Source organism: Heterocephalus glaber, unplaced genomic scaffold, assembly GCF_053883595.1.
Source record: "Heterocephalus glaber isolate CG9 unplaced genomic scaffold, H.glaber_assembly_v1.0 deba00000122, whole genome shotgun sequence".
Lineage (NCBI taxonomy): Eukaryota > Metazoa > Chordata > Mammalia > Rodentia > Bathyergidae > Heterocephalus > Heterocephalus glaber.
In genome coordinates, this window is record NW_028258138.1 from 58,158,720 (window position 1) to 58,180,111 (window position 21,392).

At 34.3% G+C, this 21,392-nt stretch overlaps 2 protein-coding genes across 25 annotated transcripts in view; one reads left to right on the forward strand and one right to left on the reverse strand.

Annotated features, from left to right (window-relative positions):
* The window catches only part of Cip2a (cellular inhibitor of PP2A), a 30,361-nt gene extending 18,416 nt beyond the window's left edge, over nucleotides 1-11,945 (reverse strand). For both annotated transcript variants that reach the window (XR_015452696.1, XM_004835759.4), the window contains exons 1-7: nucleotides 11,699-11,945; nucleotides 7,990-8,137; nucleotides 6,107-6,219; nucleotides 4,389-4,483; nucleotides 3,771-3,867; nucleotides 2,295-2,417; nucleotides 1,997-2,142 (exon numbers count right to left, since the gene is read on the reverse strand). Coding sequence is in view for 1 of the 2 variants with exons in the window: in XM_004835759.4 (XP_004835816.1) it covers nucleotides 1,997-2,142; nucleotides 2,295-2,417; nucleotides 3,771-3,867; nucleotides 4,389-4,483; nucleotides 6,107-6,219; nucleotides 7,990-8,137; nucleotides 11,699-11,800 (824 nt within the window). In the remaining variant the exon portion in view is untranslated. The remainder of the gene's footprint in view (nucleotides 1-1,996; nucleotides 2,143-2,294; nucleotides 2,418-3,770; nucleotides 3,868-4,388; nucleotides 4,484-6,106; nucleotides 6,220-7,989; nucleotides 8,138-11,698) is intronic.
* Nucleotides 11,946-12,093: 148 nt separating this feature from the next.
* The window catches only part of Dzip3 (DAZ interacting zinc finger protein 3), a 98,505-nt gene continuing 89,206 nt past the window's right edge, over nucleotides 12,094-21,392 (forward strand). For 10 of the 23 annotated variants that reach the window (XR_015452686.1, XM_087214929.1, XM_013075453.3 and 7 more), the window contains exon 1: nucleotides 12,304-12,492. The gene's annotated coding sequence lies outside the window, so the exon portion shown is untranslated. Of the gene's footprint in view, nucleotides 12,281-12,303; nucleotides 12,493-21,392 lie in introns of those variants that run through there. The other 13 variants (XM_013075452.3, XM_021264021.2, XM_021264008.2 and 10 more) reach the window with 5 other exon arrangements.

Sequence of the window (21,392 nt, forward strand, 5' to 3'; positions counted from 1 at the left end):
TTAAATAGCACCTAAATTTGCCAAACATTAAATGAGGCTCTGCAAACACGGAAATTAGAGGCAGGCACCATGTTACACAACTCTCAGAGATACTATTGAAATTATGTTGTATATAACTAGTGTATTCTAGATTTGGAGAATGATACTGTCAGAGATCTCATAGTTTAAGGATGAAAGCAGAAAAATAGAAAATGATAATAAAAGATAATGCAAAAAGATAAAAGAAAAGAAACATGGTTGAAGGAAAACTTGAAAGCTGAACGTACAAGGAGGAAAAGGCAGTTGAATGGGGAGCACTGAAGGGATAAAGAAACTGCTGAAGATAGGACAGAATGAGACACTGCATACAATGAAACAGCAAAAAGTGGTACAAAAACAAAGAAATTTCCTCAGGGACATAGACATGATGGTGGTTCAATCAGATGGGATTATATTTTTTTGTGTGTGTGTGTGTAAAACAAAGTATATAGTCTTCTTCTGCATGAAAGACAGCTAGAAGAAAGCAACAAATATTTAAGAGCCACTGTAGGAAACGGGAAAGGAAGCTGGCTAGGAAGTTGACTCAGATTAAACTGTGCTGGTTTATCAAACTTTAATTAGGAACTCAGACTTTGAGATAGATTCAGAATTTAGGTTCTGCTAAATGGTACAGGAAAAAAAAAAATCAGAAGACTTGCCAGATTCTTGGGTTCAAGTCTGGAAAGGGAAAAAATAAACAATGAAACAAAATTACAGAAGTGGTAATTAAGCAATCTCTTTTTCATGCTAAACCAGATCATTTTTCTGTCCTCCCAGAGTTTCTAGAAGAATTTCAAAATTTCAAGTTTTTCAGTTTATGACAAAGCTGTTAAACAAGCACTGTCTGAGCCAAAGTGCACCCATGGGTACTGGAAGATTCTCTGAACAGATAAAGACGGGGCAAGTAAAGTGAAGAAATCTCTGGAAGAAAAAGTACTCTCTCATCTACAGAAGTTTAAGGGAAGAAAAAGTAAATGCTACTGTCAATACTTCTTGGTTTTATAAAATATCAGTTACTCATATATGGTGGTCAATTTTGTCCTAGTCCTTCATTTTTTTTTTTTAATTTTAATTCTATGATTCTTAAAAATCAGAAAGTGTCTTAATATCCTGCTGCTAACTCCCCATTTTCCCTCAATGTCTCACTACAGCGGGAGCACACTAAATATTTTATTTGTAAATGATGAATTAACTTAACTATTTGTAGCAATTTTAATAATTACTTAATTTAGGACCATAGTGAAGTTTAGGCACTGGGAAAATTTAACTTCAGACGCTGAGCTCTTTGAAAAGTTGCTTACCTAATCTCACATGCAACACTGAGATAGTAAAGACATAAATGTTTTTTCCATTTTACTGTATGATACAAAAGAGGCATGTACCAAAGGAAATATTACTTTAAGAAAAATTAAAAAATTTATAGACATAGTGACATGAATGTTCCTATAATAAAGATACTCTTTCAAGCAATCATAATATTTAAGATTTAAAATTGGTTTTAAAACAGTTTAGTCAAGATGTCTATATTGGTTTTTTTTTTTTTTTTGGTGCCAGGGATCGAACTCGGGTCCTTGCGCTTACGCAGCAGGCGGCAAAACCACTGAGCTAAATCCCCGGCCCAAGATGTCTATACTGTTTTGAGACAGGGTTTTACTATGTTGCCCAGGATGGACTGTGTGCCCTGGTTGGCTTAAATTCAAAATCCTTCCACCTCATTCTCCTAAGTAGCCGAGATTCCATGAGTGTCTTACCATACCTACTCAAGATGTCTGTATTTCAGAGATTGACACAATGCTATTGTCAGCTATGAACACACACACATACCCTTTCATACGTCTACATTTCAGTTAAGGAAAGCAAAAGAATGAGAGTAAATAATTTCAATTCAATCTACTGTGAAACTGTAGAATCCTAAGGAAGTTTTATTTATCAAACATACTGGTTTACAAAAAAGTCCTTAAACTAAAGTGAGACATACCTGGTAAGATAATCAGCAATTTTAGGATTCTTAAGGAGATCCATCAGTAAGTCAACTGAATACTTTCGTGTTAGGGTACCATCACCATTTATGAGAATATTAAATATTAGTTGAAAAGTCTGATGAATGTTTCGTGCATGGAATAGCTTGAAAACAAATTAGAAAAGGTGTATTACACGCACAAAAAAATTAAATTGACACTAGCCTAAAATGTGCAAAATAGCCTCGATGTTTAATGATCAGAGACTATAAACTTCAAAATTAACTTTATAAATAGCTGAAATAAGTCATAACTTACCTTTTCTCCCACCTCTTCATTTAAAGTCAAACTGGACAGTATTGAAAGTGCAAACACAACCACAGTTAAGCTACTATGGGCTAGGAAGGCTATAAGAGTTCGATAAAAGCTTTTCACACTACTCTGAGGAAGAAAAAAGTTTAAAAATAAATTAGAATAAAAATTGTAAGTTATAAAACATAAATTTCAGTTTAAAAGCTATGTTACAAAGTGGGAAAACTTATTTAACATCATTACTTATTTAACATCATCACTTTTAATAAATGTGATCTTTAAAAGATAAACAGTCTAAAGAAAAAATTTAAAACAGAGATAAATGTAAAGTCAAAGATTATTTGTTATAAACAAAGAAGAGCTGGAGAAAAAAGACTTGGTAAAGGTGCCCAAATGGGGGTGAAATGAATTTTTAGCTGGTTTTGTCACTTTAGAATAAATAATTCACAGACACTAAATCTAGGTTTCAATTTTAAAGGTTCAAAAGGGAAACATGGAAAAAGGAAAAAGAGCTACCTTAAACACTGCAAGAAAAGCTGTTTAGCATTTAAAAAGGACTGTCATGAAGAACTCTTATTATGGTGAAAGTAAAGAAAATATTTAGCAAATTACAGAATTTGCCATGTGTTATACATTTTGAGGGAGCAGTTAACTTTATGACATTTGCTGATTTTAACTTGGACTATTCAAAGGGTGAGTGAGATAAGTACTTTCATACACAGCTGATAGTATAGATAGGTACCATTTCAGTAAAAAGCAGTTTCTCTATAGGAAATTATAAGCAAATGTTTATTATATTTAAATATTTTCTTAATATGGGCATTTTTTTAAATTCAGAAATTAAAAATACATGCACATACACAAACTTTTCTATAAACCTTTTTAAACACTTCCATGCTCAACATAAGCGCTCCCTCCAAAATGAGCCTCAGAAATAGTATTAAAAATCAAATATATTATTGACTATTGCACAACAGAGGAATTGTCCCAAAGCAATTTAAAAAATAAGTGAATTGTTGATTTAATATATTTCTAAAAGTAGATAAGTTCATTTAGGTGCCTTCATTTATATCAAGTACTAGTAGCTGAGAGTAGGCACTTAATGATTTTCCGGGAAGAGTTACCATTAATATGGAAACACAAGACTAAAGTGGGACTGTCAGTGATATGCCTGCTTTCTACTGACACAGAAGAAATCACCAAGTCTTGAGTTACTCAATGTCACAAATAAAGGGGTGCTATAGGAAAAAAAAAAACTCATAGGGGTCAATACTCTTTAACTTACAGTCTTCCATCTAAGATATATGAAAGTTGGAATGCTTCAAATTATTTGCAGGTCAATTTGACTCTTTACTAGTTTTCATGTATCAGCTGGACGGTTCTAAGTCAAATGCTTTTCAAAGAAAAATACAGGTAAAATTTCTCTTAAGCATAGAATATACCACAAAAAGAAGGCCTCATTGAAAATAATAAACTTCTTACCAAAGTCTTTATATGTGTTTGAACAGAAAGATTTTGCCGACAAAGATTTGCCAATAATCCTAGACAAGGCATTGTTAACTCATTTTCAGAGGACTGACTGTTGTTTTATGTCACATCAGTGTTTTGTTAAAGAAAAAGAAAAAAAGAAAAAAATGGTAAGTTCATTAGTCAAAATGATACAGTAATTTATATATCTAAATTCCTCTTCCTCCAAAAACATTCTAACATGTGAAGATAGTCAAGGTCTGAATAGTATTGATCATTATTTCATATTTTGAAACAAAATTATCCTACTCACCTGCATCATAAAAATTTAGAAATAACTAAGTGAACATGTATTATAGTCTTCAAACCAAGATTAAATATAAACATACAATGTTCACTCTCATTAGTTTTTTCCTGCCAAAACCAGTTTATTTTCTAGATATTACTTATGAAAATTAAAGTTCATTTTCAAAATTTATTCCTAGAATAAATCTCAGAAGAACAAATATGAATTGGTCCTACTCAGTTTAAAAGTCAGAAAAAAAAAATCTAAGAAAAATCTAAAATCTACATGATTTTAGTTTAAAAATAAATCAGTATAGTATTTCATTACATATTTGGTTGCATACTCACATGTGATCTATCAGGAATGTGATTAATTCATCTATATTGGCACCAGAATGGAAAATTTTGACATTATATGTTAACTTCTGCAGAAGTTGAATGCACTGAAAATGAGAATATAATTATGAATACATACAAAAACATGTAAAAATGGAGCATTACAAATATTCCTTTTTTTTATTAGTACGTTTGTAGTACATGATTACATTTACTGTGGGAAATTGGTGTATGTACAGAACACCTTTTACCTTTTCATCCCCTCCCTCTCCCCAGCCCCTCTCTCCTTCCATCTCTTGATCCTCTTCCCATTTGCAAAAGCTGTTTCAATTTTTAAAATTTTTCTTCATCCCCTCCCTTCCCTCCCTCCCCATTCATCTCTTTTCTCCTTCCCATTTGAAAAAAAAAAATCTATTTCCCATCATCTATCTTTTATTCTTTATTTATATTTTGGATTTCTCATATAAAAAAACCAATGTAATATTTAACTTGTGTGTCTGATTTATATGCTGAGCATGTCTCATTTTAGGAGGTAAAGGTTATAAGAACTTTGTCATTTCTCCCCCCTCCCCCTTCAAATACATACAAGAACCTTAGGGTTCATATCTCAATTCACACATTTTCTCAAACAGAACATCTCATTGGTGTGGTTTGTTTGTGGTTTGTCTCTCAATGTTCACTGTGATTAAAGATTTGATCCTCATAGTGGTGTTACTGAGAGATGGTGGATTCTTTTGGAGGTGTGGCTTGGTGGAAGGTCTTTGGGTCATTGGAAACATGAGTATTTCTCATGTGGTATCTTTGATAGTTCTTGTGAAGAGGGTATAAAAGAAGCAAGCCTGGGTTCTCTCTGGTCCTGGTTCAAGATGTGATCATGCTCCCACCATTGCTATCTGCCATGATATGGCTCCAGGTTTAAGGGCCTTTGCAGGAACTGAGCTGATGCAGATGCCATACCCTTAACCCCCTCAAACTGTCACCTAAATAAACCTTTTCTCTTTCTAAAGGAACTGCATCAGGTATTTAGTAAGACAAATGTAAGTTAATCGTTAACCTTATTGACTTATTTGCCTTAAAATTCAATGCAAGTTGAAATATAAACATTGTCCATCAATTAATTTTAAAATACTTTTTTTTTTTTGGTACCAGGGATCAAACTCGGGTCCTTGTGCTTGCACAGCATGCGGCGAAACCACTGAGCTAAATCCCCAGCCCTAAAATACTTTTCTTCACAAGTATCTCTAAAACTGCATGTCAGTTTAATTGGTGACATATTTCTTTCTTTCAACTGATTACATTTTAGATTCAATGAAATATAATGGCTGTAAGAGCTTTGAAACTATGCTAAATACTATAGCCATAACTTTAATTTTTGCAGAATGTTTCCTCACCAGAGACTAGATGCCAATTCTAATTATAATTTTAATATAAAGATCTTACATTTCAAAATGTAGACATCTGTGTTTAAGTCAAGGCAGTTGTAATGTAGATATGTTTTTGTTCAATAATGGTGGCAGATATGGGTAAAATTCTCTTCTCTAGAAACATTTAAATGTAGTACATTTGTGTCCAACTAATTCTCAATATCAAGGACCCTGTCTAATCATGCTGTATATTTTCACATACATTATAAATTAACAGTTTATAATAGATATTAACAATTTTGACTGGAGACTAAAGAAGAAGGAACAGTTGGTAAGTGATAGCATACTATATGGGTCTATATATACCTGCAAAAATACTGAATCACTGTGGCAAGCATTGCTGTGACAAACCACTCCTGCCAGCACACTATTCAGGTTGTATGTATTTTGAATACAGTCTCTGGTTTCATTGTCCACAGCTGTAAGTCAACATAAAATGATACAAAATATATTATTTTCATATATGGTCTTCATGGATGAAGGAAAACAATTTAGACTTTATTCTACATATTCTTGCCATTACAGAAAATAAAGTATGATAGTTATTTTATCAATGCCTTCCAATTCAGAAGTTTAAATGGTTTTACTATGGAAGAGAATATCAAAGAAAAAATTTGCTTTATGTATTTGTAGAAATTTTGCTATTAAAATATTATCACGTCAACTTTCCTTTAAGGTTTAAGTCTAAAATTAATGAACAAATATAACTTAGAAAAATGGGTTATCACTTAAAACTTTTCTAATATATTTAAATGGTGAAAGTGAAGGGCATTTTCATATAAAACACTGGCAGATATTAGAAGTAGAGCCTTTTTGGAAAGCAATTTAGTACATGTAATGGCTACCAAGCTTTAAAAAAATGACTTGGAAATTTTTCAGGGAATCTGTCCAACTGAAATACACCAATACTTGGCAAAAATTCTATAATAATGTTAATTGCTCTATGGAGTCTAACAGCAAAAATCTGAAAAAGAACAAAGTCAGCCAGGCTTGGTGCTGTGCAACTATAATCTCAGCCACTCAGGAAACTGAGGGGGGAAGAGGGCAAGTTTCAGGCCAGCTCACGCAACATAGTGAGATCCTATCAAACAAAAACAAAACAAAACAAAAAATCAAAACAAGAAAAGAGAATACCATTGTCCACCATTTGGATAATATCTGAATCAATTATAGTACTCTGTAATTATAGTACTAGGCAGCTACTAAAAAGACACCGATATAGGAAGAAGCATCTGGTGCTTCTCAACAGCATATGTATTAAAAACAACCAACTAATGATCTAAAATTATTTGATGTAACATAAAAAAAGATCTGGAAAGAAAAAATTATCAAGTATTAAATGAGATTTTATTACCAAAGGCAGAAATGATGTAAAAGGAAGGTGGTAATAAGTAAATGTTTATTCCATTTTACTCTCTATATCTATGCTATCTAATTTGGTAGCTACAATGCTACATGTGACTAAAGTTAAAGATTCAGTTCCTTTAGCTACTACCTATACTTCTAATACTTAAAGGTTCTATGTAGCAAACAGCAACTCTACTGAGCATAGATCTGGAATATTTCTATCACTGAAGAAAGTTCTACTGGACAATGTACACTGTGGATCACTGGAGTTTTTAGGCTACACATATCTTAATTTTATATTCACACACAGAAAACATACCCTAACACCCTAGCCTACAAATAAATGGGGGATGGGGGTATGTAACCATTAAATAAACATTAATTTCAAAACTAAAATAAGGGGAAATAATAGAAAAAGCAACAACAGTATTTTTATCCTTATGTAGTCTATCACAGAAAAATGATTCTTTGATTGGTAGCAATGATTGTGAGCTGTTTTAAGACTGACATGTGTACCTGGGTTTTGTTTTTCAATTCAAAGTAGCCCAGCATTTACCAAAGTGCATTCTTCTCTGTAGAACAGAAAATCTTTGATATGCTTCAGATTTCTTGGTCTAATTTAAGAAATATATATGTATATATATATATATCTGTATACACACATACATGTATTACTTTCCTTCAAGAGATTCACAACACATAGTAACTCTGAAAAGTTTTGCAATGAAGAAATCTTTTGAGTATGAATTGTTCTGCAAGAGATACTATAACTAATTTATACTTTAAAAAAATATTAAATTCATACATTTTCCAAAAACTGAAAAAGAGACTCAATACATTACCCAGTTGAGACAGCAAATTGATAACACTTAAGATCAGTGAAGCACTTATGTTTGGGTCTTCAAGCAGCTCTACAAGGCAACTCAGGCATTTACTTGGTAATATCTGATTTGATGTAAACAGTCGTGTGAGCTTTTGTTCAGAAATTACCTATAAAATGGTAATCAAATAAAAAACTCAGTATTTTCAAAATACCATTGCCATTTTCTTTCACAATTATAAAAAATTCACCCATGCTATCTTTAACCCCTCCCTCACTAGCTAAAGTAATGATTTGGACTTCAGTTTCCTCCAGGAAACTTTCCTTAAGCTATCTATACTACCTAAATTTACAACTACTTTACAGTACATTATGCTTCTGTTTCATGGGTTGACAAACTTTTGACTACCTAGCAATATTTATCGTCCATGCGATACTGAAGATTCCATGCAGTAGACTGAAAATCTGCACCTCACTACCTATATTTATACTTTGTAAATAAAATATAGTTCACTCATTCCACCCACTTTGATAGAAGTAAATGGAAAATGAACCCAAAGGCTAACTATACAACTGCTCCTTTCCAGAGATAAGAGCTGAGCCTCAATATTAAAAGATTATGGAGAAAGTTTTAAAAAAATTAAAGTAGCAAGAGTAGGCATTAAGTTTTTTAATTTTTGTTAATTATATTTTTACTCCTTTCTTATACCTGAGCGACAAAGAGAGAAAATGAGAGTATAAAATTGGGATTAAAAGTCAAAACCAGTTGGCAGAGTATAAATTTTCCACTATATAAATGTATTAAGCATCTTTTTCTATAGACGTAATTAATTTAGAATTAGACTTAAATCTGTCCTAAATAATTCAAAAGATCAGGCACAAGAAGACTTCTTTAGCACCCTTATAATCTTTCTTTTCTGAGACTTATTATCTCACCCATATCACTTTTTCCATCTAGAGCTTTGCTGAAAACTTTCACATTATGTGTTTTTAAAGAGTATGTGCTTTAACGTTACTAAAGTAAAAGCTTTTGTACATAGGGAGGGGAGGGTGCTTGGAATGGATAAAATTATTAAAAACAAACAAGCAGATAGTGGTCTCTTGGAAGGAGGGGAACTACATGGTAGAGGGTAATTATGGGAAGGACACTACTATGTACTAATAATGGCTTATAATAAAAAAAAAAAGCCTGTAAGTTACAATAGCAATAATGATTATTTTAGGGTAGAGAACCTTCTGAATGAACATTTTTCTTTCACCTATTAGTAAATGTACCTTCCAGAAGATTAAGACAGGAGACTAGACCTGAACCACAATAAACAAGTAGCTTGACATGTAATAATTATTCAATATTGTGCAAGGTAAAAATTTACAAATTTGCTCTCTACATTCTCCCTTTACTCATATACAGTGCATGTTTTACTGCAAATTAATTTAACAACTAACACTTACATAGCACTTATTCTGGCCTTGGTATTGATTTAGGTACTATTCTTCATTACCCTATACGGTAGGTGTTATTAGTTTTGTTTTGCAGATGAGTAAGGGGCACAACTGGGATTCACACCCAGCTTTGTTACTGAATCTATGCTTTTAACCACTAGTCACAAGATTAGTGGTGTAAAAAAACCATCAAAAAACAGCCCAGTCAATAAAAAATGCAAACTTCAAGTTTTGCATGAGTCTACAAGGACAAAGTATGGCAGCAGAACTTCAGAAGAATGAATAATCAATCCCCTTTCACATGACACCCATTTCTGCATCCTCACAAGTTGCTCTCACAAGGTCTGCACAAAGACATTCACCATCAAAATACAAGTATTGCTCAACAAAATAGCAAAAATTAAGAACTAAAAACAAGAATTGGTGTGGATTAGTGATGGTAAATTTCATAAGCCATAATTTTTTGGTAAAACACTAATCTTTTGGAAAGTGAATCAGTTTCAATTAAAGCTGAATATGACTTAATGACTCCTCTCCTAGGTATATAAGAGAAATGAATGCATATACACATCAAAAATTATGAAATGTTCATAAATTTGATTAATAACTCCATCCAGAATAGAAATAACCAACTTGTCTATCTATATAAAAATAGAATAATAGACTATATATAAACTGTGGCAAATTGATACGATGGAATTCTATAAAATAGAGAATGAAGTATTGGTACATGTGCAACTAGAATGAATTTCACAGATTATACTGAGTGGAAGCCAGACAAAAAAGTATATGTTAAGTCTCCTTACTCAAACTTTCTGTGAAGGGACAATGAAAAAACCTTCTGGGGCCTGGAAATGTTGTATATCAAGATTCTATACCATGTATACATCTATGTCAAAAAAGCCTTCAAACTCTTTGCTTGAGATTAATGCATTTTATGTGTTGTGCTTATATTCCCAATTACAAAAATAATGTCTTTAGGAGTAGGAACTTCAATCCAGTGTTCTTTGTATCTCAGCATTAATGGTAAAAGTCTTTTCTGAAACCCTTTGAAAGCTTTAGAAATATAGTATTCAAGGGTCAGAGATTTATTCCCAAATTTCTTTGAAGTCTCCTCACAGCAGCACTGAATTTAAAGTCCATAAGAAACTTTTTTCTGTTTCAGATTAGTATTTCTAAAATGGTCTACTCCTAATTCTTAAATAAAGCTGAAGGCCTTGCTTATTTGCAGGGTTCTGGAGTCCCAAATGTTCTATCACACTTAAGCAGCTCAAGGGTTCATTACTATGGCATGTTTGCAGGGTCTTTGTTGGGGCAATGAATGAAAAAAGAAGACAATATTTAGCAAATGGGTACCTAAAGTTTCGAGAAACAGTAATAAACTTAAGAAAACAAGGACACATTTGTTACACTCCATTTCCCCTAAAGGCTGATGCTGCTCTACCGTTCAGTCATCAGAATACTGAATACTGTACAAGTATTCTGCTAATCTTCCGTATATTTGCATTTTATCATACAGTTAATATAACAAATGGAATATATTTTAAAATTCTGTTCAATTTTATGTTAACAAAGGGAAAGGTGCGACAAGGAAAATGACTGAATGTAACTTTTTAAAGTGAGGTTAATGTTATTTTGAATTCCACGAACACATAACAAACGACAGGATATTTAGACTAAAACAGAACAGTCTAGACAAAAACATTAGGAACCAAGAGAAAAAAAGTGTAACTAATTCAGTACTTTAGGATTAAAACTACGTGAGCAATGTATTTTTGGTAAAGAAAAAAAGACTACCAGCAAGGGTGCTGCTGTTAATCCAATGAAAGTTGAACTACCATCTTCCTGTTCAACGCTAGTTCAAATAAAAACAGTAAACAGGTTGAAATTATAAACTACCTAAGTAGGAGCAAAGGTTTTAAGCATGACTCCTCACTACCTCGGTCCTGCAATCACTGTATAATGGAAGGGCTTGGTTTCGAGGGGAAAACAAACAAAAACAAAACAAGAAAGAATCAAAGAGAAAACAAGGCTCCGAGCTTTCTTTACTTATCCAAAACAAAGCCCAACTTTCCCCGCTTCTGTCCCACCCTCCCTTTTGCAGACTCTGGAAACTACCGATTGCTCTCCCTGCAGCCACCGACTAGTCGCCTTCACAAGAAGGGGACAGCTGAGGGGGCGAGGGGCCGTCCTTTCTTTCCCCGGCTGGGGCGCCACTCCTCGGCCACGTCATGAACTGATTGCTGAGGGGAAAGGCCCATTTTGTCCCGAATCCCGAAACCCCTCACCTCCAAGTGCCGCAAAAGCTGAGTGGCGTTCGCCTCTGACTTAACGGCTCTGTACTGACTGATGGTCAAGAGCAAAGATTTCAAGCAGGCAGTGGAGTCCATGGGGACAGGTGCCTACCCCGCCTAGGGACCACCCCCCCAGCCCGCTCCGACCTCCAGCTTTCGCCGCGCTTTTTTTTTGGATTTTTTCAGCCCCGCCCCTTCCACAGCTCCTACAAGTTCCGGTTCCGGCTGCGCTCCGGAAGTTTCTAGACGGCATAGGGGACCGCTCAGGATGACGCGCTGGGTGGGCCAGGGGTCGAGGTTCTCTGTTGGTCCGTGAAGGGAGCTGGGAGCGCCCCTCCTTTCCCCACTATCTGAGAGGCCGCGAGGTTTCAGTTTGAGATCGGTGAAGACGAGAATCTCGCGAGGAACGCGATTGCAGCTTAACTTTTGAAGGGCGGTGGAGGCGCAAAGGGGTCGTCGTTCCTCTGTGGGCTCTCTTTTCGTGACCTCCTTGGCCTTCACGCTGGAGGTCTGGGGTTTTCCTTTGTGCGTCATCCTTTACCAGAGAAATGGGCGCTAACCCCTAGTCTAGACACGGTGAGGACCTCTGGGAGGAGAATCTTCGGGTCCTAGATTTTGCGGCGGCCTGGGTAGGGCCTCTTTGACCTACCCCAGCCCCTTGTGCCCAGGAATGGGTGTTTCTTGACGTAAACCTGTGGTTAATGGGACTCTGCCGCAAGTTAGTCCCGCCCTTTCTGTAGCGGGTCAAACTTACTGGAGAAGGATACCCCAGGGCGACTCCTGGCCAGGTATTACTCTGGAGGGCTTTCTCATTAGTGTCAGCGTTTGTAAGCGAAGGTGTCTGTGTCCAGCATGATTGGTTATTTTATAAATTCAGATGGTACGAAAATGGCACCAGTTGTGTTTCTTGATCAGAGATCATATGCATGTGTATATAATGAAGCGAGTAACTGTGGAGCTTTTTGCTTAATGTATGGTGATGATGAATACAGGTTTAAAAACCAAGTTATAGAAAATTGTAAATAATAGGATGTAAGTCATTTACGTAAGTCATTCAGAAATCATGTTTTGTCAATTCTAGGAACGTTTTTTGCATCGATACTTTTTTAAAGAATGGGTTTATTTTTAAAATTAAAAGCTGAAAATAATTTAGCCAGTTGAAACATGTAAAAATTGGGGGTACCTAATGTATTCGTCTATCGATTGATGCTGTATTAACTATTGGAGATAAAATGAAGTAAGCATTGCAGTTAGGCAAAAAGATTCATTAGTATCCTCGGTAGCAAAGGAACTGTTAATGAGGGAAATATAAACGATAATTTTGGAGCTCACATAAATGAGAGGAACCATCAATGATAGAGAGTGGACCCGGGTTTCTTATAAATCTTGGGACGTTCTTAGTGCTTCAGTCTCATAAAGTAAGATCTAAGAGTAATATCTATCTCATAGCATATTCACTCAGTAAATTGTGAGAAAGTACTTGGCATTGTTGTAGGCACTAGATATTAAATGAAAAATCGTTGGTATAGCACACTGTAGTGGGAAAGCTATAAATTATAAACAAGTAAATAAAATGATATGGAGAAAAAGTTATGCTAAAGTAATGTTAGTGATCAAGAAGGGAAATGAGAACGTCAGGATAGGTCTTCTCATTGAGAGTAATATTTGAAGAAATACTTTCAGGAGTTGAGAAAAATAGTCATCCTCTAAAGGAAAAGGTTTTTAGCGGGAATCGGAAGGACAGAGGCACTGAAAGTGGGAGTATGATAGTATATCAGAAACAGGAATGCAGCCACATGGCTACGAGAGAGAGAGAATATAAAAGAGGCAAAGAAGAGGTGTGGTAGTCCAGGCATATGATTCCAGTGCTCTAGGAAGCTGAGGCAGGAGGATCACAAGTTCAAGCTCAGCCTGGGCGTCTTAATGAGACCCTTTTCAAAATAAAAAGGTCTGGAGAATGTAGCTCGGTATGAAGGCCATGGGCTCAATCCCCAATCCTGCAAAAGAAAAAAAACACTTTTCTAACATAATTGAGCTGTCTCTATTAATTACAGTCATTGATAAGTGAAGTGATAAGTTTGGTAATTAAACTTTTCAGCTATTTTAAATGCAGCATTATCTTTATTTTGAGCACCCAGATCAAAACTGTGAGCTGTAAGTGCCATCTTTCTTTGGAATCTTGCATTTTAATTCAAGCAGTCAGAAATTTTGCATTCCTTCTTTATTTTAATATCAATATCTTTCATAAACATTTTTCACCAAAAATTGATGTATAATATAATGTACCATTTGTAGCTGTCAGAAGCCCTGGCTTCTTTAGTCGGTGATAATGTGTATATCCCAATTTGAGAAACAAAGCCATGCTTACAGTTCCCCTAAAGGGGGAAGAGACATTGAAGAAGAGACCAAGGCCAGATCACTGATGATTTTATTAGTCGAGCTTGAGTACAGTGCTTATCTGTTTTTAAACTGGGGCCTGATTGATCTATTGTGACTAGGTTGGTTACTTTGCCAGGAGGATGAGCTGTGATTTTGAGAGGGATAACACTAGAAGTAGAGGGACTAATTTGCTTTAGTCTGTAAAGGGTAACCAGGAGAATTAAGTAGAGTTTGAAAAGGGATGAAAAATTTTGAGAAAATTTATGAGGTCAAATGAGTAGCCCTTGCTGACTGGATGTAAGGAAAAAAGAGGTAAGTGTGAGTCTAGAAGAGATTCTAAGTTTCTAGTTTGTGTAGTTAAGACAAGATACTGAGGTAATTGATTATATTTTAAGTTCATTGTATTTTATGTTCAATGGAATTTTATATGATTTGTCTTACAGTTTTATACCATTAAGTTTGTTCCTAGACATAATACACTTTTTGTTACATTAAGAAGGCTTCCTTTTTTTTCTAATCAGATTTTGTTGTTACTGTTAAAAAAGACTGACTTTTGGTACATCTGTAATGAGAGTTTTGTTTATTCTCTTAGACTTTCTACCTATGTATCGTCTGCAAATAATTATCTCTTTCAATATTTGCTGTCTTCATTGCATTAGTGTAATCTCTAAATATGGAAAATCATACTAATGTCCAACATCTTTAATAAATTAAGGAGAATGGGCTGGTGTTTTAGCTCAGTGGTGCTGCCGCCTGCCTCGCAAGCACAAGGCCCTGAGTTTGAACCCTAGTACCAAAAAAAAAAAAGAAAATGAGAATGGCAGTATTTAAAAAAAATTTTATTAGTACCTATTTGCAGTACATGATGATTTCTTTCATTATGGGGAATTAATACACATATATATCTTGATTCTTTTGTATTTTAACACTTAGTATTGGCTTCTGATAAATATTCTTTCTCGTGTTTAGAAGATTCCTCTTCAAACACTGCTAAAAAGTATCATATGTTCACATTTTATTTTCCCCTTTAAAATAATGTAATGGAATATGTTGCATTTTTGTTCTTGGGATGGTAATAATGATAGCTTACACTTAGTGAACATTTGCCATCTGCCAAGCACAGTTCTAAGGTCCCTTTGTCTTCTGTTTAATCTTCATAACAACCTTCTGATATAGACAATATTATGATCACCGTTTTATGTATGGTGAAATGAAAAAGGTGAAATGATTTGCCCAGCATCATACAGGGAGTAGTAATAAGCCTTATATTTGCTAGGCTGCAGGTTCTGATTCACCAATATTTTATTCAAGATTTTATACCTATTTTTAAGAATTTTCATTAATTTCTTTATTCTCATATGAAATGTGAGTTATATATTACTTTTGAAAAATGAATTTTGGGTGTTCATATTTTTAATTATATAAAATAATGAGGACCATATAGGAATTACCTGATGTAGTAGGCTGAATGTAACTAGCCTGTAAAATTAATAGCTTATTCAGTGGTAGATCTTTAGCAAATTTGGGGATTCCTAATATTTTTATAGTTCTGATAATTTTTTCTATCTTTAGTTAATTTTGAAAAATTATTTAACATTCCACCTGTTTCTTTAGATTTAAAATTTTATTGATATAAAGTTGCATTTAGTATTCCCTTAGTTCTCTTACTCTCATATTTTTAAGTTCCTTTTTCACTCTAAAGTTGTTTATCTCTTTTTTTCTTAGTTGGGCTGTCTGGGGACTTAGCTTTTCAGGAACCAATTTGCATTTTGTAAATTTTTGTTTTTCATTGATTTCAGAATCACTAATTTTATTTAAGCCTTTATTAATTCCATACATATATGTACATTTTTCTTCATTGTTTTCCCTCTAGTTTTGTAGAATGTGAAAGCTTATTACATTTTCATGCTATATTTTTGTAAAGAATATATATTTTATGTCAGTAATCTTTAAAAGACATTAACGAAAGTGAGAATATGCATTTTGTGTTTAAAAATATGTATAATCCTTTAACCAGTCAGGTAACTTTAAAATGCTGATATTCTTTCATCAAATATTTACTGAGTGTCAAAGAGGTGAGAGTCTTTTGGGGAACCACAGTAGGTGTTATTGAGAGATATATAAATTGGTGTAGGAACACATCTTTAGGATGAAATATTAAATATTCATTTTCTTCTTTTTTCAAGAATTGGCATAAAATCCCTCTTTGTAAATTTTTATTTTTTATTTTTATTTATATTTTTGAGACAGGGTCTTGCTATGTAGTTCAGGCTGGCCTTGAACTCACTATGTAGCCCAGGCTGGCCTTGAACTCATGGCTCTCCTGCTTCAGCCTCTCAAGTGTGGGGATTACAGGTGTGTACCACCATGTCCGGGTGTAAATTTTTATTATGTCTACATAATGGGTATAGATGTGGGTACTTATAATTTGTAGTTCAGAAAAGAGTCTTGAAATAAACAATATTTGCTTAGGATCTTACAATACAATCTTATGGCTGTCTAGCTATTTTATTTCTTGTGGAGAAAACTGAAAAACATACTGTCTTTTAATACTGAATAGTAAAATGAAAAATTTTAATCTGCTGTGATTGGTGCTTAAATCATGTTAAATGAATCAGGGTGCATGAAGACATTAACTATAATTTTACAGACCTGCAGAATTTATAGAATGCTGCATGTTGTAATATGAGAATTAGTCCAGGATTAGAGGGCTAATTGTTCATTCATTCATCCATTCATTTACCATGTGTTTAATGAATACTTGAGTGCAAGATGTATTTTTAGATCCTGAGGGTATAGCAATAAAGCAAATAGACAGAAATCTCTGCAACTACATTTTTATTGGCATACTGGCAATTAATAAGATATATAAGTAAATATGTAAATGTAGTAATCATTGTTACCAAGGGAGATAAAGGGAAGTGGAAATAGGAAATCCCAATGTATTTAGGTGTTGCAATTTTTGGAGAAGAGTGTTAATTGGCTTTTGTTATAGAACAAGATCACCTCAAAAGTCAGTAGTTGAAACCATGAACATTTATTTCTAGCCCGTGGATGTGCTGGATGACTACAGTTAGTTTTATCTAGGCCTTACTCAACTGGCTGGCTGTGTTCAGCCATTTTATGGGGAGGAGCAGATATCTGTATCTTAGTTTAGATTATTTTGAGATGTCTATTAGATGTGTGGGAAATATTGAATAAACTATTGAATTTAGCATTGATAGATAAAGGAACAGTCCAGGTTGGAGAGAAATTTAAAGTCTGAAGATAAATGATGTAAAGTCAGAATAGATTGAGAATACACATCCAAGGTTTGATAGAGTACTTAGAAGTCAGATAGATGTGCAGAAACCAGCAAAGGAGTTTGAGAAATAGCTGCCAGAGAATAAAAATACTGTCTTGACCTTATGGTTCTCTTGACTTTAAATGGAGGTGTGAGCTACCTCTTGACTTCTAAACTTTGACCCTAGCTTACCAAAGAGGGTGTTTTGTTTCATTTCCCTGATTGAACCCATGGGATTGTACATGCTATGTAAGCACTCTATCACTGAGCCACATCCCCAGTACTTTTTAATCTTATTTTGAGACAGGATCTCATTGAATTCCCCATGTTGCACTTGAATTTGCAGTTCTTCTGCTTCAGCCTCCCAAGCAGCTGGGATTACTGGCATGGGCCACTTTGTCCAATTTAGAAGGCAGCCTTAATCTGCACATGGACTTCCTCTTTACTTCTGCATTCAGACGCCTTGAGTTCTATAGAAGGATGAGTGACATCATTCTTTAATGTGTAATGCTTAAGCTATGCCAAATTAGACACTGGGGACACACACAGACACATACATGTAAATTGAAATAATTTCCTGCCTTTATAGAACTCATTTTTTTTTAACATTTTCATATTTTATTGGTACATTTTAGATATACAATATAATGCCATTCATCATTGGAAATTTGCACCTTTACATAATCTCCCTTGGGTCTTATTTTTCCCCCCTCCCCCTGCCCTCCCTTCAACCCCTCCATCCCTCCCTATTTACAAAGACTTTCTTTCCTTTTTTTCATTTTCTCATATTAATTCCATTCCCTTCTTTCCTTTCCCCTACCGTTTCCAATTCCACTTCCCCTTTGCCCCTTTACTTCCTATTTCACACTATCTATTATCCCATTTAGTCCTTATTTACACTTTCAGTTTCTCCAACTAGAGAAACTATTTAATATTTACACGTGTGTCCTATTTATTTCACTGACTATCGCCTCAATGTGCATCCATGTAGCTATGAGTGTCTAATTTTTCAGTTGTTTTTTTTTTCTTTTTTTTTTTCCCCATTAACTTTATTGGTACATTTTAGGTATAAAATACAGTTACATTCATCATTGGGATCTTGTACCATTACATGAGTCTCTTCGTTCTTATTTTTTTTCGCCTTCCCTTGCCCTCCCTTCACCCCCTCCACCCTTCCCTATTTGCAAAGACCTTGTTTGCATTTTTTCCCTCTTCTCATATTTTTTTCTTTCCCTTTTTTCCCTTCCTCTACCCCTCCCAATTCCACTGCTCTTTTAGACCTTTTCTTCCTGTTACACAATATCAGTTATACATTTTTAAAATTACAATATTAAGATCTAGGAGACATTACCACAGATTTTACAGAATTTAAAAGGATATAGAAAGCATATTACAAAAATCCTTTTTGAAATAAATCTGACAACTTCTAAGAAGTAACTTAGAAGACAAATTAATGAAACGAACTCTGGAGGAAATATAAAATTTGAATAGCACCTATTAAAGAAAGTATATTCCTAGCTTGAAAACCTACCTATATGACAACAGCAGGCTCATAAACATTTTAACTGATAAATTATATCAAACAAAGCAGAAAAAAGGAACACTTCTCCCCTCATTTTAGGAACTCAACATTGTGCTAATCCTAAAATTGGATAAAGATAATAGAAGAAAAAAGTATGAACATAGATAGAAATTTGTTTAACAAAACAAACTATTAGAAGTCAGATCTGGCAGTATGTAGAAAGTGGTTTTGTTATAGGGATGGCAGTGTTGGTTCAGCATTCGAAGATCCACCCCCAAAAGTCATCATTTTAACAGAGGAAAGGAGAAAGCCATATGATCCTGTCACTAGTTGCAGAAAAAGTATTGGACCAAATTCTACAGCTGTTCATGGTAAAAGCTATCAGGAGCCTAGAAGTAGAACAGAACCTTCTCAACAGATTAAAGACATGTACTCCATACTTCCAGCGAGAAAGCCTTGTATGAATGGAGAAGATACAATGCTTTCTCCTTAAGGTGGGGAACAAGGGCAGATACACTTACTCTTTATCTGTCCATTAAACTTTGAAACCTAGTCCCCAGCAAAATAGTCTGGCAATAAAATGACACAACTAGGATAGGATTCGTACAGCAGAAGCAAAATCTTTATATGTAGATGAAATGATCATCTACAGAGAAAATACTAAGAAATCTCTAGGAGCCCCTAGAACTTGTATTTGAATTTAGCAGGATTAGAAAACACAATGTGTGTATAAAAATTCAGGTCTGTGTATACTTGCTATAAATGAAGAACTGGATATTGAAATTTAAAAGTTATGTAGGAGTACAGAGGACCCAGAAAAGCCAAAAACAAAAGCAAAAACGGTGTTGGAAGACGTTTAGCATCCAATTTTAAGACTTCTTCTAAAGCTACAGTAATCAAGGCAGTTTTGGTGTAAGGAAAGACATACAGATCATTTGAATAAAATGGAGAATCTAGAAATAGAAGCACACATATATGGTCCACTGAGTTTTGAAAGATTATTTAACATTAGCATTTTATAGAATATAAACTTGAATCAAGAGCTAAGGAAGAGACAGTGTTTTTAGCAAACGGCACTAGAACACCTGGTATCGTATATAAAAAATTAACCTCAACCCTTTTTTTTTCCATACATGAAAATAACTTGAAGGGATCTATGAACCTAAATAAGAAAGCCTAAAAGTATAAAACTTTAAGAAGAAATTATAAGGGAAAATATTTATGAATTCAGGGTAGGCAAGAACTACCTAGGATACAACAAACATGATGTATAAAAGAAAAAAATTGGTAAATGAGATTCCATCAAAATTTAGAACTTTAAATGACATCATTAAAATGAAAAGTAGTCCTTAAACAGCCCATATTTCCAATGCATATAACCTATGAGCAGAATATATAAAGAATTCTTAGAGCTCATTAATAGACAACCCAATTAAAAAGTAGACATAAGAAGATGATAAATAGCCAGTACAGCACGAGGAATGGTGTGCAACTCTAGAATCAGAAAAATACTAATCAGTACAATAACAAGATTGAATTATACACTCATTAGGGAGATGAAGTTCAAAGTTTTAAAAGCCTTGTCATGACTTTTTCTTTTTGTTGGATTCTCCCCCTTTGCGTTTAATTTGTCACGCCCAATGGATTCATTCTGCTGGGTTTCCTGGTATTGTGATCCTCATTGTCTTTTCCTAGGGTATTGTCTAAAATTTTTTGGAGTGCCAGTTTGGTATTCATGAAGTTCCTGAGGTCCTCTTTACCATGAAAGTATCTTATTTCTCCATCCATTTTGAAAGATAGTTTTTCAGGGTTCATCAATCTGGGTTGGAGGCTGTTTTCCTTTAGGGCTTGAAATACATCACTCCAAGCTCTTCTTGTGTTGATAGTTTGTGTTGAGAAGTCTGCTGTGATTGTGATGGGCTTTCCTTTGTATGTGATTTGTTTCTTTTCTCTCACTGCTTGTAGGATTTTGTTCTTCTGTTGGATTTCTGGAATCCTAACTATTATATGCCTATGTGTAGATTGTTTTTGATTAAGGTTAGCTGGAGTCCTATATGCCTCACTTATCTGTATGTCACGTTCTTTTCCCCTCCTTGGGAAGTTTTCTGCCATCACTTCTGTGAACAGTTTTTTTATGTCATCTGCACTGTCTCCTCTTTCTTCATTGACTCCAATCAGTCTTATGTTATTCTTTGCATCATCTAGTAGTTGCTGGATTGATTTCTTGTGTTCCCTTACAATTTTAAAGCAGTTTTTCTTTTCCTCCTCACTAATTGCAATCTTATCTTCTATATGTGAAATTCTATCCTCACATTGGTTCATTCTGCTGTGCAGACTTTTGATGGAGTTTTTAATCTCTTGGAAATCTGTTTGTATCTGTTTTATGGATTCCATTTGTTTCCTATGTTGGGATTCCATCATGTTCCTCAGATCCTCTATTTTTTTTTTATCTGTGTCCTCTCTAGATTTATTAATCATGTCTTGCACCATGAGCAAAATCTTTG